General features: G+C 44.2%; 1 protein-coding gene and 1 long non-coding RNA gene across 3 annotated transcripts; both read right to left on the bottom strand.

The window, feature by feature from the left end:
- Positions 1–5,807: 5,807 nt before the first annotated feature.
- On the bottom strand, positions 5,808–8,675 carry LOC115073370 (KICSTOR complex protein kaptin-like). The gene is made up of 5 exons (XM_029571735.1): positions 8,626–8,675; positions 8,426–8,501; positions 8,072–8,209; positions 7,558–7,767; positions 5,808–6,306 (listed from the first exon to the last, which is right to left on the bottom strand). The coding sequence occupies exons 3-5, from the start codon at positions 8,120–8,122 to the stop codon at positions 6,148–6,150; spliced, it is 420 nt and encodes a 139-aa protein (XP_029427595.1). The 5' UTR covers positions 8,123–8,209; positions 8,426–8,501; positions 8,626–8,675; the 3' UTR covers positions 5,808–6,147.
- Positions 8,676–8,726: 51 nt separating this feature from the next.
- On the bottom strand, positions 8,727–14,274 carry LOC115073273. Of its 2 annotated transcripts, XR_003851963.1 has the most exons (3): positions 14,176–14,274; positions 10,173–10,282; positions 8,727–8,738 (listed from the first exon to the last, which is right to left on the bottom strand). It is a non-coding gene; the product is annotated as an uncharacterized LOC115073273 (long non-coding RNA). The 2 variants fall into 2 exon arrangements; XR_003851962.1 differs by lacking the exon at positions 8,727–8,738 and having other exon boundaries at positions 9,583–10,282.
- Positions 14,275–14,514: the final 240 nt, after the last annotated feature.

The following is a 14,514-nucleotide window of genomic DNA, read 5'->3' as shown; positions in this document are numbered from 1 at the left end:
CTGATGCAATGTTCTGGCAAGGTGTTAGGGATGCTCTCCTATCACTTCCCAGCACAGAGGTCAGGGATTCCCTACAAACTTCTCTTTGTACTAGATCTGCACTGACACGGCTCACGTAGATTGGTGTCCCATCCCCCCCCTCCATAGCAGCACAGTTAACAAGCAACTTAGCTGCTCACAGGCCACTGATTGCAGTAATCAAGAGAGCAGGAAGAGGATGAGAAAGCAAGGCCAATTCCTCAAAAGAGCAGAGTTGGTGTTCCTGTGCATACACTGCTCAATTCCAGCTTTAGGATTCAACAGCTGGAGAGGCTGGGATAACGGAGATTTTTCACTTCTCTCAAGTAAAGCATAACAAAGTCACTTCATTACATCTGTGCTTTTCATTCCAGTCCACAAGACACTCCTAGCCAGTCAGAGTTTCAGGATATTTACAATAAATATGCATGAGATAGATTTGCATGCAATGGAGGCAGAGCATGCAAATGTACCTCATGCCCAGCAGCCTGGGTTGAGAAACACTGCATTAGATAAACAGAGAAGATAGAACAAACATGAAGCTGTCTTAACCCTGTTGCTACTGCAGACCCATTAGGAAGTGTGCCTCCCGCACTTGCAGTGCATCCTGCTGGTCATAGGTCTGAGGTTTCAGGGGCTTAAGTATATCTTTTGCACACAAAGAGCGAATATCCTGGCTCAGGCCTCTTCATGGATGGGGGTGAGGGGACTCAGGATTAGCCAGTTCCATGTGCCAGCATGGAGCACCAGCCTAGTATTTAGAGCAGTGGCCAGGGAAGCTGAGGCTCACATCTTGCTGAGCCCACTGATATTCTTGTAACACTGGGCTTACACTTTTAACTTCGCCGGAGGTACAAACGTATGTTTGCACGCCCTTTGGGGCAGGGAAATATCTACCCTACTACTATTGGCTGTAGCTCCTGCTACTCCGTGTAACAAAGTGAGTGACCCTACAGAAAATGAAAACCCAGCAAAAACAATACTCCAGCTGTAGTACAATAAGCAGGAACGAGGTCATCCATAAAGACCTCTCTCAGACATGTCACCTTCCAGCATTGCTTTTCCACTTTTCTCCTTTTTGTTCCCGCCAGGGATGGGACCTGGCCCCATGAGCCATCATTCACAATTACAATTATTGTATTAGACGCCTCCCCGTGTTCTTGATTTGGTCTTTGCAGCGACAGTCTGGAGGCCAGGAACCACGCAGCAGGACGCCTTCCGTAACAGTGCATCAAGGGCTCTAAACGCAGCCAGGGAGGCCGCTTCAGCATTCCCAGCCAACCCAGGGATCAAACTGGGGCCCTCTCCCATAGCATTGCACACAGCACTGGGGCTGAGCCGGCCCAATCACTCTGCGCTTTATACCAGTCATGCACAGGCCCTTCATAAAGTGTGGCAGAAAGTGTGCACGCTGTGGCCAGATGAATGGGGGCCGAGTCAGCACATGCCAGGATAAAACAAACCAACCCTCCCAGCCCCAATGCATTCTGGAGCTTGTAGTCCTGGATTTTGTAGTGCAGGGTGAGCAATGTCCTGATATAGGATACCCTTTCAGTTTCTCTCTGTCTCCATCTGCTGGACAGGACGACTGATCTGGGTACATACAGGGAACCAGCCTACAAATCCTGGGAGCTGGATGGAAGAGAATGAATAAAGACACAAAAATCTTGCCCCTGAAATGGGCCAATGACCCTGTAATCCATGTTCTTACTCCGTCCAGGACAGGATGGGTATGAAGTTTGCATACACAGCCAATGGCAGTGTGATGTGGCTGGGGCGGGGGGGGGGGGGGTCCTCTCGATCATTGCCCTGGGCTTACAAGGAGGAGGAAAGCTGGTCCTGCCCATCAAGGCAGCAGCTTCGGGTGTCAGCGCATAGCCGGGCTTCACTGCTTCCATTCCTAAGTCTCCTTTCCATCTTACACGTAGAAAGTCAGACTTCAGCAGCAATCTGTCCAGTTTTCTTCCTAGTGCAATACCACCGTCCCCAGCTTTCCTTTCACTTCTCTGCAATGACGTATCATTTTAATAATCCATTTATTTAAAATTATTTATGTACCATTTTATATGGTAAACGTAGTCAAAACCATTTACAATAAAGCATACATAATAAGATACTACATTTGTGAAAATAAATAGTTAAAAGCGCCCCTCCTTGGCTTCGGTTAGCTGGGAGGCAGTTCCATACAGTCAGCACCCTTTTTCTGAAGAAATATTTTCTAATGTTAATCCTGCAAAAACCCCTCTTTGACCCTCCTATCATGACTTCTTCTACAGCTGCTAGCCGTCTGCAAACCGTTTCCTTCCTGTGCATTATTTGCACCTTTGAGGTATCTGCATGGTCTCCATATTGTTCCTCTCCCACAGGGTATGCTAAGGTCCTTAAGTCTCATTTCATAGGACTTTTAGTAGCCCTTCTCCGGCCTGTGGATTCCAGAACGGAACACCATACTCTAGCTGACCTGTACAGAGCCATTACTGCCTCCCTTTTCCTACTGATGCTAGCTCTCCCTGTGCAACCCAGCATCCTTCTGGCTTTAGCCACCACCTTGTCACAGTGATTTGCTGTCTTGAGATCACTCGGTACCATCACTCCGATGCCTCCCTCCTGAGTGGTACCTGCCCCTATCTCACCCCCCCCCCCCCCAATCAACCACTGCTCCCTCTCCACCCCAAATGCATGACTGCACTTCTTTGCATTGAATCTTAGCTGCTAAGCACAGAACTACTCCTCCTATTGTTTACCCAGGCAGCAGTGTCCATTCTGATGCAGGTTTCAGCATTATCTACAAAAGGACAAGCCTTCCCTATAGTTATTTAATTAAAATTGTATTAATTGCTTCATCAATAAAATCTCCTTAAGCAATGTACAACATAAAACAAACAATAAAATACAAAAAAACCCCCAAGAAAATACAGAAACATTAAAACATTGCCTTCACATTATATCCAGTCTTGTTATTCCACCTACAATCAGATTAAATATTACAAATTAATGACATTAACCATGTTTTCAATTGCTTCTGGTACATGAATAAATCCTATTAATCCCTTTGCAATATTCTTTAAGAAAATATTGAACAGAACTGATCCCCCAAGGCACATTACTAATCACCCCTCACTCCTCAGTATGAACTCCAATTACCACTAACCTCCCCCGTCATTCACGCAACTCACTCAACCAGCTTGAAGCCAACCCCCAGCCTTCTCAGATTATTTATGTGTTTTCTGAGTCTTTGTCAAAAGCTTTGTTGAAATCCAAGCACAGCACATCCAGCGCATGCCCTTGATCTAATTCTCCGGTCACCCAAAGTTAAGAACATAAGAAAATGCCATACTGGGTCAGACCAAGGGTCCATCAAGCCCAGCATCCTGTTTCCAACAGTGGTCAATCCAGGCCATAAGAACCTGGCAAGTACCCAAAAACTAAGTCTATTCCATGTTACCATTGCTAATGGCAGTGGCTATTCTCTAAGTGAACTTAATAGCAGGTAATGGACTTCTCCTCCAAGAACTTATCCAATCCTTTTTTTAAACACAGCTATACTAACTGCACTAACCACATCCTCTGGCAACAAATTCCAGAGTTTAATTGAGCGTTGAGTAAAAAAGAACTTTCTCCAATTAGTTTTAAATGTGCCCCATGTTAACTTCATGAAGTGCCCCCTACTCTTTCTACTATCCGAAAGAGTAAATAACCGATTCACATCTACCCGTTCTAGACCTCTCATAATTTTAAACATCTCTATCATATCCCCCCTCAACCGTCTCTTCTCCAAGCTGAAAAGTCCTAACCTTTTTAGTCTTTCCTCATAGGGGAGCTGTTCCATTCCCCTTATCATTTTGGTAGCCCTTCTCTGTACCTTCTCCATCGCAATTATATCTTTTTTGAGATGCGGCGACCAGAATTGTACACAGTATTCAAGGTGCGGTCTTACCATGGAGCGATACAGAGGCATTATGACATTTTCCATTTTATTCACCATTCCCTTTCTAATAATTCCCAACATTGTTTGCTTTTTTGACTGCCGCAGCACACTGAACCGATGATTTCAATGTGTTATCCACTATGACGCCTAGATCTCTTTCTTGGGTTGTAGCACCTAATATGGAACCCAACATTGTGTAATTATAGCATGGGTTATTTTTCCCTATATGCGTCACCTTGCACTTATCCACATTAAATTTCATCTGCCATTTGGATGCCCAATTTTCCAGTCTCACAAGTTCTTCCTGCAATTTATCACAATCGGCTTGTGATTTAACTACTCTGAACAATTTTGTGTCATCTGCAAATTTGATTATCTCACTCGTCGTATTTCTTTCCAGATCATTTATATATATATTGAAAAGTAAGGGTCCCAATACAGATCCCTGAGGCACTCGCCTGCCCACTCCCTTCCACTGAGAAAATTGTCCATTTAATCCTACTCTCTGTTTCCTGTCGTTTAGCCAGTTTGCAATCCACGAAAGGACATTGCCACCTATCCCATGACTTTTTACTTTTCCTAGAAGCCTCTCATGAGGAACTTTGTCAAACGCCTTCTGAAAATCCAAGTATACTATATCTACCGGTTCACCTTTATCCACGTGTTTATTAACTCCTTCAAAAAAGTGAAGCAGATTTGTAAGGCAAGACTTGCCCTGGGTAAAACCATGCTGACTTTGTTCCATTAAACCATGTCTTTCTAGATGTTCTGTGATTTTGATGTTTAGAACACTTTCCACTATTTTTCCTGGCACTGAAGTCAGGCTAACCGGTCTGTAGTTTCCTGGATCAGATTTGTTTGACATACCTGCTTCTGCTGAACCATGCTGCCTTGGATCCTGTAACCCACTGGATTCAAGACACACTTAGCTATCTCCATTAATTTACCCACCACATCAGATTAACTGGCCTGCAGTTACCACCTTCCTCCCTATTCCCATTTTTAATGAAGCGGGACAGTGCCTGCACTTCTCCTGTGCACCTGACCCCACTCATCTCCAAAGAGCAATTGACCAGAGATGTCAGCACAGCTGCCAGAACCACCCTGAGCTCTCTTGCTATCCTAGGAGGAATCCAATCTGACCCTACTGTCTTGTCCATGTTGTTTTGTCAGTTCTAAACCAACCATCTCCTTCTGTAACTGCCCTAATATCTATCACTAGCGCATGTTCTCCTGTGAAATTTCAGTGCTCCTTCTCCAATCTCTTCTTCAGTTACCCCTAACAAAAACGTATTTATTTGGTGTTTCTGCTTTTAACTCATCACCACCCACACATTCCTCCTTTGCACCTCGTAAATCTTGCAATCCCATCTCTAATTTGTTCCAGACCTCTAGGTCTTGATTTTTTTTCTCGAAATACAAAGCGGCATACTCTTGCTTCTGATCTCCCTCATGGTCACTTTTACCTCCTCCCATATGTCAGCTTTTCCACTCAGTGCTGCTAGCACACTAATGACGAGCAGCACAGCACCACCATAATTTATTTGCTAACGTTTCATTATAAAACATAACATAAAATTAATACTTTGGTAGCCAACTGGCTCCAGATTGATCCAGTCCTGGCTTTAGCACACGGCATGCATGAACATGGAGCCTTGCATTTCTTAAGGAATAAATACGTAAATCAAGTCCCTGCATGCGATGGGGAAAATTAGGACTGGATCTACCTTTTCAGAAAATATGGAGCCAGATGGCATCCCTAAAAATTACAGGGGGTGAGGGGAAATTCTGGGTTTTAACCTGCCTCCACGACTGGAGCGGCACAGGATTTGGGAGCATAAAACTCTGCAGGAGGCAGCAGGGAGTTTACCTGAAAGACACTTTATTAGAACATCCTAAGAAATATACCCAAGTTTGCTTTGGGTGAGAGATACAGGTGGCACCTCCCCTCTTAGTATAATAATAGTCTGCTTTGGTACCGGGGGAAGGTGGCACAGCCTCCGACTCCCCCAGCTTTATCCCTTACACCTCCAAAGTTCAATCTGCGCAGAGTTTGGTAAGGAAGCAGCTGCATTTTCCAGATCTGAGAAGGGGCAAGAATCCACTTTGCAGACTAAGGGAGTGCAGCGGGTTTCCAAGAGCCGGCCTGCAGCACGCTCAGAAAGCCCAAAAGCAGAACGGAGAAATGGGGCCGACGTCTCCTATTCTTCCTGGTTCTTCTCAGCACGTGCTGCGCCTGCACCCTCCTTCTCCTGCTCTGCTGTGATGAGCGACGCGGGGGTTGAGTCTTGCTTCCCCAGCTGTGCCATCTTTCGACTGAGCCTCTGCAGAACACACTGAGCTGCCTGTGCTAGGCTGTGCTGTGAGGAGACACAAAGAAGTCACATCAGCACTCTCCCCGCACGCAGGAGCAAGGGACACACTGCCTGCGGTTCAGCTTGGCACACACAGCAGGGAGAATGAGGTGCTGATGCAGCGCAGTTCCCTCATTATCTCCAGGGGCAGCCAATGTACTAAAAAAGTGTTGCAAATGATGTCACACACATGCATACTGATGAAGCAGGAGGGTAGGTGATCTAAGAGCGCCGTGTAGGCAAATGGTGGATTAGACACCAAATATAGTCCAAAATTTCTTTATTTTGATGGAGACACAGATTTATACTTTGCCCGACTCAGGCCGAGTTTCGCCCCAACGGGGCTGCCTCAGGGGCTACAAACAATTATAACATATCAATCAGCATACAAATCAAACATGACCACAGATATATTGTTTTTAAGAAATCATATTCGTGTAAAAAATAATAATTACCTGTATGTAGATATTTATGAATTCAATATTCAATATATTTATATATCGAAATTCAAGTGTCTGAAACTTAAAATATAAATAATGTAATCATATGAATCATAACACAATATATCTGTGGTCATGTTTGATTTGTATGCTGATTGATATGTTATAATTGTTTGTAGCCCCTGAGGCAGCCCCGTTGGGGCGAAACTCGGCCTGAGTCGGGCAAAGTATAAAATCTGTGTCTCCATCAAAATAAAGAAATTTTGGACTATATTTGGTGTCTAATCCACCATTTGCCTACACACATGCATACTACAGCACGGGACCATGGTTTATTCTGATCAGCTGGGTCTCTCCCACTCTCACCCCGATATCACAACTATACAACACAAAATGTCTGCAGCGCCAGCTAAGACAAAATCTACCAGGCAAAGACCAGTCTGTTTAAGCAGGCATTACAAACAGCAGGACCTGTATGCTGAGGAATTACATAACATAGTAGATGATGTTAGTTAAGGACCAAATTGACCATCCAGTCTGAGGGTTATATACTCTTCTAGCTATCTCCTAGCTGTCAGCTGTACAAATTTAATCCCCTGCAGCATATCATTCCTTATCCAAGTCAGTTTGTTGTTTTCTGTCCTTGGTTCTTCACCATTCTGGATAGATGAGCACCCAAATTCCCATAGGATAAGCAGAGAGGGTCAGTTTAGATGAGCAGGCATTAATTACATAGAGGAGAACTCTGTTGTAAGGGGTCACCTGCAGGCCATGCAGAGAGCACCACTCAGTACGGACAGTCACGCTTCAGGGTTACCTGCAGAATATGCATCCCTTTCAGACATACGACTGCCAGCTCACACAGCCCATCACAGGTCAGGTCCAGATAGGCCATGGATAGCACTGGGCTGGGGAAACTGCGCTTCCAAAGCATCCGAAACTCCCCATCAGATGGGCACAGCGTCAGAGGGTCTGCCGCCCCCAGAGCTGGGCCCGATGGATTCCAGTACTTGTAACACAGCAGTTCCTGCAAACAGAAAGGAAAGCAGCAGCAGGGGAGAGGCAGAGAGAGGAGGAGAGATGGCTCAGCACAAGGACATGCAAACAACTAAATGTTTAACTGATGCCCTCAGACGCCTGCCTGTGCTCCTTAGAGAACGACCAATAGGCTTTTTCCCCTCCTTGAAGGATGGGGGCCGAGAAACGGACAGTCACATACACCACCCCTCAACCAATCCAAAAGCTCCCTCCATCCTGCCACAGAAGACCATGTGCAGCGAGGGGCTGAGGCGTGAGATGTGCAGAGCAGGATTAAAGAAACTCCAGGCAACCTGTCCGTATGTTCCCAGGAGAATTTCCTGCATCCCGTCGAAGGTCCACATCAATGACAAGTGCACACAGACGCAGGTCGTACTTGGTCACTCTCTGGCAGCAGCAACTGCTCCTGCAGCCCTCTTTTCAAAACATTCCTATAAGAGGGTCAAAACACAAAGAAAGGCAATCACCAGCAGAAAGTGCTGGGAGGGTTCTAAGTGACTGCTAACACACCATATAGCTCCAGCCATGGCACAGGAAGAGGGAGGAGAGCCCATAGATAGAGAGAGAGAGAGTGCCTAGCGGGTGAGGGGCACAGGAAGACAGAGAGCGAGTGATGGTGGGAACAGGGCGAGAGCACAGAGACACACCTGTACACTACGGACAGCTCAATGGTGCTGGTCACCAGCAGATTGTAATCCTGAGCCTGATACTTCCCTTCCCCAGCTGCAAGAAAAAAGCACAGAGATCCTCGTTACAAAAAGGGAAGGGTGCCATGCAAAGAGAAATGCCGGAGAAAGCAACGCAGAAAACAGGATCGTGAATGACGCAGCCCAAAAGCCACCCTTACCCTCCAGCGTGGAGCTCCTGGTTTCCTCTCTACACCAGCAGGAAGCCAGGCAGAAGACAAGAAGCTCTGGAAATGGGTCCGTCCTGCTGAACCGCCCAGCTTCTGGAGAACCACTGCAGCAACGAAAGAGAGCACCGGGCTTCTGCCGCATCAGTAGGACACAGAAGCCCAGGAAGTGATCCGGTAACTTCAGCTCAGTCTCTGCTTTCCAGGACGGAGGTTCTCATACACAGTCCTGCCAATAGGGACGTGCATTCACTTCTTCCATTTCGGCGGGTACGCGCGGAGAAACGGATTACGCACATAACTCATTATTAAAATACGTGCATATATCCAATTTTTTTTTTCACGCGCGCTATAAAGTCGGGGAGGTAGGCGCGTACCCGCTGAAACGGGAAGAAAGGAATGCACATCCCCACCTGCCAATGCTGTTCAAACCTAACAGCACCCCCTGCTATACCAGCACTGAGGCCATCCCTCCCCCACAGAGAGCTCTGCCAGTGTACCTCACCCCTGCCCTGCAGTACCCCCTGCTACTCCAGTATCAAGAACCACACCCAAAGCTCTGCCGATGCTCCCCAGCAATTCCACTATGGAGCCCTCCCCCCCCCCCCCCAGACACAGGTCTGCCAGGGCATCTCACATTCGCCAAGCAGCTCCACTGAGAGAAGGGCACGCAAGTTCATTCATTTATTTATTTAAAAGGGTTTATATACCGCTTTTACAAATGGTCAAAACGATTTACAACTGTTAATATACATAAAAAATAACAAAGAGACATACCATAAAACAAAAAATACAAAGGTTATAGGGAATAATCTAGAACCTTATGGAGCCTGGGGATATGAGGATGCAAATAAGTCGGTGAAGGTTGAGTGCTAATGAAGAGCAAAGAAGTCTAACGAGAAACGGAGGGCGATCTGAAGGTTAGTGAAAATAAGTACATCTTTAGATTTTTTTTTTTTTAATTCCTTGTGCGATGTTATATGCCTTAAGTGATCTGGGATGGAATCCCAGAGCGAGGGTCCGGCAACTGAGAAGACGCGCCTTGCCAGACGGACAGTAGGTATTTCTAGAAGGTAGAGAGCGTATTTGCCTGCTGGGTTGGTAAATGCAAAGTAGTAGTATACAAAGCCAGGTAGAGTAATCTTTATGAATTAGATTGTGTATGATGGAAAGAACTTTATATTGCATTCTGTAGTGAACCAGAAGCCAGTATAACGACTGTAAGATTGGAGTAATATGATCTTCCTAAGAGATACCAGTTAAGATGCGTGCTGCACTATTTTGGATTAGTTGTAGAGGGCAAAGTGAACTGTGATGAAGACCAAGTTAGAGCGCGTTGCAATAGTCTATGCCTGTGAGAATGAGGGATTGTAGGACAGTGCCAAAGTCATCCGCAAACACTAGGGGGGCGAAGGCGTTTTAGCACGTGGAGTTTAAATAAAGAATTACCAACAGTGGTAGAGATGGGATGAGACATCTAAAGGTTACATGCTTTAGAGACGATAGGAATGGATATTCTGTAGTGGCAACACCAGACTCACCTTGGCTGGCCTGATCCACATGGGAGAGACTCACAAACCCGCTCTGGCAGCCAAAAGCTGTGATACGGCAGGTGGAGTTGGGGAGGTTATACACATCCATCCACAGCACACTGCAAAACACAGAGAGGAAGAAAGCTGCAGGATACATCAGCCTGTACCCCTGCATCCATTTTATACTTACTTCTCTACTCAAACTCCTGTCATACCAAAAGGTTTTAGTGTAGTTTATTAAAAATTGGTATACTGTGTATTTCATATAAATGTAATAGTGGTTTACAAGCATAAAACGTACATAATCAACTAAAAGAACAAACCCAAATTGTACTCATAATCATCGAAAATTAAACCTGAAAATTAAGATAATACAGATCAGGCTCCAGTATGCTTTAAATAAGATTCAACAGATCTCTCGGTAGGCTCTCTTAACAAACAGGTCTTAAGTGATCTTTTAAAAGATTTTACACAAGACAGATCTTAGCTCGTCTGGGAGTGAATTCCAAAATAGTGGTCCAGCTACAGAAAAGGCCCGGTATCTAGTGATATTTAAATCTGCCAAGAAATTTTTTTGTGCTGATCTTAGTGGCCTGGGGAGGTCTGTAGATGTTCAGCTTATCCAGCTATGATAGTCTAATTTGAATAAATTAAAGATGATAATGTCTAATTTATAAAGCATCCTCGAATTAGTGGGGAGCCAATGTAACTCTGCCAGTATTGGTGTTATGTGGTCTCGCATTTTTGGACTGGACAGTATCTGAGCTGCCATGTTTTGTACTACTTGGAGAGGATGAATTGAATAATATGGTAGGCAGACATAAATGGCATTACAATAATCAAGACCACCGAGTACCAGTCCGAAAATCTTTACGGTTTTAATAATGGAAGCAATTTTTTCACCATCTGAAACTAAAGAATGTTTTCACAACAGATTTTATAAGAGCTTGAAAGGATAATTCAGTCCAAGGTTCCGCACTTGCCGATTTATAGGGAAGTTATGACTGCCGAATGACAAATGAGAAGGTGAGTCTGTCGATGGAAACTTACTAAGAATTAGAATTTCTGTCTTTTAAACGTTCAGTGATAGATGATAGGATGCTTCGGTATTCAACATGAAAATGGTCTTTCACCCATTCAACGAGAATTCACATGTAGAAGCATTTAAAAACAAAATGAAACATGATGGCATAACTAATTAAATCACACTGTGATAGGACTCCCCACATAGGGACATCAAGCTTTGAAATAAGGAGTACCAAGGACATTACCATCCCAGCTTTATTATACTCTGTCGATAATGTGGCCGCTTTCATGCTCGGCCAAGTTTTTAGAAAAACAGTTGCATAATGCAGGTGTCCCACTCTCCTTCTGCCTAAAAAGTAATGCCCTTCCCTGCTAAAAACAAATTCAAAATCTGATGTTCGTGCCCCTGTTTCACAGGGCATAAGACCTAGTATAATTAATCTGTGCCCCTTTCAATATAGGATATTAGTGACCAGCAGTCTGAATCTCCCTGGCAATCAGGACAGGAAACCAATCATCCAGCAGGCTCCCAGCAAACACAGACACTTTCATTTTTAATAAATGTACTGGGTTTTAGTACGTGCCAGTGACTATTGACTGTGAAGCAATTTGCTTCAGAGCACTCCAATACAGAGAACACACACAAGGCTTCCTGCTTCTCTTATGAATTAATCATTAAAAAGAAAGACTCTCTGAAGCATTGAGCGTGGGGGGGGGGGGGAAGATATTAGCCGTGTATTTTTAATAATGAGTTACGTGCATAATATCCATTTGTTTGTGTGTACTAGAAAGTCGGCAAGGTAAGTAAGTACCCGCCGAAACAGAAGAAATGAATGCATTATTAAAAGATGTGCACATGAAATTAGGCAGGGATTTTTTTTCTGGTCAAATAAGAAGTGTCATCAACCAACCAAAAACTTTTGGGAAGCATCCAGAGTTTGATTATGAAAGGTTTAGCCACTTTTTTTCCACAAGAAAGGTGAAAAGCTGCAGGAAGCACTACCAATTTTTGCCAGCCTTAAATGCAGTGATGAATAACACTGACTGGTGGGGTATCAGCGTGGTCCCAATATATTTTTGGAAAAGCATCCTTGAATTAATTACTTGAGTTAGGTTCACAACACTCTCCACTGGATCGGTTCCCTTCTCAGGATAATACACAGTTTGTCCACTGAAAGGTTTGTTTTTATAGCCGAGATAATAAATAAATCTATTTCAGGAGGGGGTGCGTGCTGGACCTTTGTTATGCGCCAGCATCTCGTCTGTACATATGAACTCCTTTCAAAGAGAGCCTCGGTCCAGCCAATTCAAAAGGACTCTGGATTATCTCATTTGGAATTTTCTTTCACCTGATTTCTAATGACCTATCCATTGCAAAATTTAGGAAAAGTAGAAGTTAGAAGCATACTTGGATGAAAATGCCATCCTGGATAAATAGCAACAAGAGTTTAGGAAATAAACATTGCACCAAGACACTATTTGTGTCATCAGTCGATTTCTTACAGCAGGAGATCGATAAAGGGCAATCTGGAGTTGCTTGCACAGGTAGACTTTGCTGCGTTTGACCCAGTAAATCATGACACACTGCTGGCAAGCCTTCAAGCAATTGGACTATTATGGTTTAAATCTTTCCTGTCTGGAAGAAAATTAATTGGACTTGGCCATTTCCATTCTTCCTGGGAATCTTTAACATCAGGAGTCCCGCAAAGGTCAGCATGATCATCCATCCTTTTTCATGTGTATATCCAACCACTCGGGAAAGTTGTGGCCGCTCTAAGACTGGAATATTGCAATTATACAGATGATTCACAGTTTTACTTACATGGGAATAACAATGGCAGGCTCCCTGTCCAACAATTTAATCATTGTTTAGGAACTGTAAAAGCCTGGCTGGAAGTGAATATAGTCTTAAATTTAAAAAAAACAACAAACCGCGATTCTCAAGATTGTGAAGCAGCCAGTGTTAAGAAGAGAATTTAAGCCACAAAATCTTTTGGGACTGTCTCATTCCTATTGTCTCAGAGGTTCGGGACATGGGGGTGTTCCTAGACTTAGGGCTGATCTGGAAACTGCAAATATGGAAGGTTGCCTTCCTTAAACTCAGGATGGTTCGATAATTAAAATATGAGATACCAGAAATGGATCTGCGCCCAGGCATGCAAACATTAGTCCGAAGTTGGACTATTGCAATGCTCTTTATCTTGGTTCACCCAAGGTTTTGATTATTGTTCTCTATAATTAATATAATAATTGTACAAATAGAGTTTTAACTGGTGCAAAATATAAAGATCATATTTCCCCCATGTGGTGAAACTAGATTGCCTATCTTTAGTAGAAAGATCTCAGTTTAAAATGTTGGCCCTGCTGCATCAAGCTGTCTGCTCAGAAAATTTCCCATTGTTCAAGTGACTGTTCCCTTTGTTTCACAAAGCAGGAACTGTTAATAAATACCCTTCTGTAAGGATTTTAGATTACAGGAGACAAGGAATAGAGCATCGCTGGCCCAGCCAAGTGCAATGCATTGGAGGCTCAACTTAGGAAGGTAAAAGACCATTTCCATTTCAGGAAGAAATCGAGAGTGAAGTTTTTTTTTTAGACAGGTGTATAACTTAGGAAGTATTTTATATAGCTTTTATGATGTGTTTTGATTATTATGCATTGTGTTGTTATGTAGTTTGTTTTTGAAATTGCGTATGTGCCATTGGGAGCCGCAATGAACAAATGTAGTTTTGGAACAGGCAGCTTACGAAGGTTATCAGTGTGGTAATCAATAAAAATAAAATGTGGAAAATAGAAATGTGCTTCCACCGAGGGCCTGTTCTGTGGCACCCCAGCTAGCAGCAGAAGGGGTCATGCAATCGGACATTCGGCCTCTCCAAGCCCTGAAAATATCACCTACAGCCTTGCATGGGGTGTTGGGAGAGTCAAGCTAAACATTCCTTTCACCAGTACAACCCCACTGTAAGATAAGCAGGTGACTTCTTACTTGCTGGGCAGGTCCTTCAGTTCTGGGAAGAGGTTCTCCACAGGCTGTTCCTCAAACTGATGCAGGCCTTCATTCTGTGGGAGGGGACAGGGACACAGACTTACTCATTCAACAGGGAATAGGCCTGCCTTCCTTTATAGCTGATTACGGAAGATATCACATCAAGTTAGGTTAACCCCAGGCGCAGTATAAAGGTCACGGGGCGGGAGATAAAGGCAGGCACTGCAACGTCAAACCAAGATTCTACAGGAGACGAGAGATTAGAAACCGCTGCCGCTCACTCTCACCCCATAAGCTGTTTCCTCACGCTTCTCTCAGTCCTAACACAAAGATATGAAC

The sequence above is a fragment of the Rhinatrema bivittatum genome, chromosome 11, assembly GCF_901001135.1.
Source record: "Rhinatrema bivittatum chromosome 11, aRhiBiv1.1, whole genome shotgun sequence".
NCBI classification, from domain to species: Eukaryota; Metazoa; Chordata; class Amphibia; order Gymnophiona; family Rhinatrematidae; genus Rhinatrema; species Rhinatrema bivittatum.
Note: the sequence above shows the minus strand (reverse complement) of the source record. Positions and strands in the feature narration are given on the sequence as shown.

What these genes read in the sequence shown, in the direction of transcription:
- LOC115073370 (XM_029571735.1), bottom strand. Translation starts at nt 8,122, where the DNA reads ATGTGGACCTTCGACGGGATGCAGGAAATTCTCCTGGGAACATACGGA. An exon ending in TCCTGGGAACATACGGACAG is followed by an intron (nt 7,768 to 8,071) that starts GTTGCCTGGAGT and finishes TTCTGTTTGCAG; the next exon opens with GAACTGCTGTGTTACAAGTA. An exon ending in AAGGGATGCATATTCTGCAG is followed by an intron (nt 6,307 to 7,557) that starts GTAACCCTGAAG and finishes GTCTCCTCACAG; the next exon opens with CACAGCCTAGCACAGGCAGC.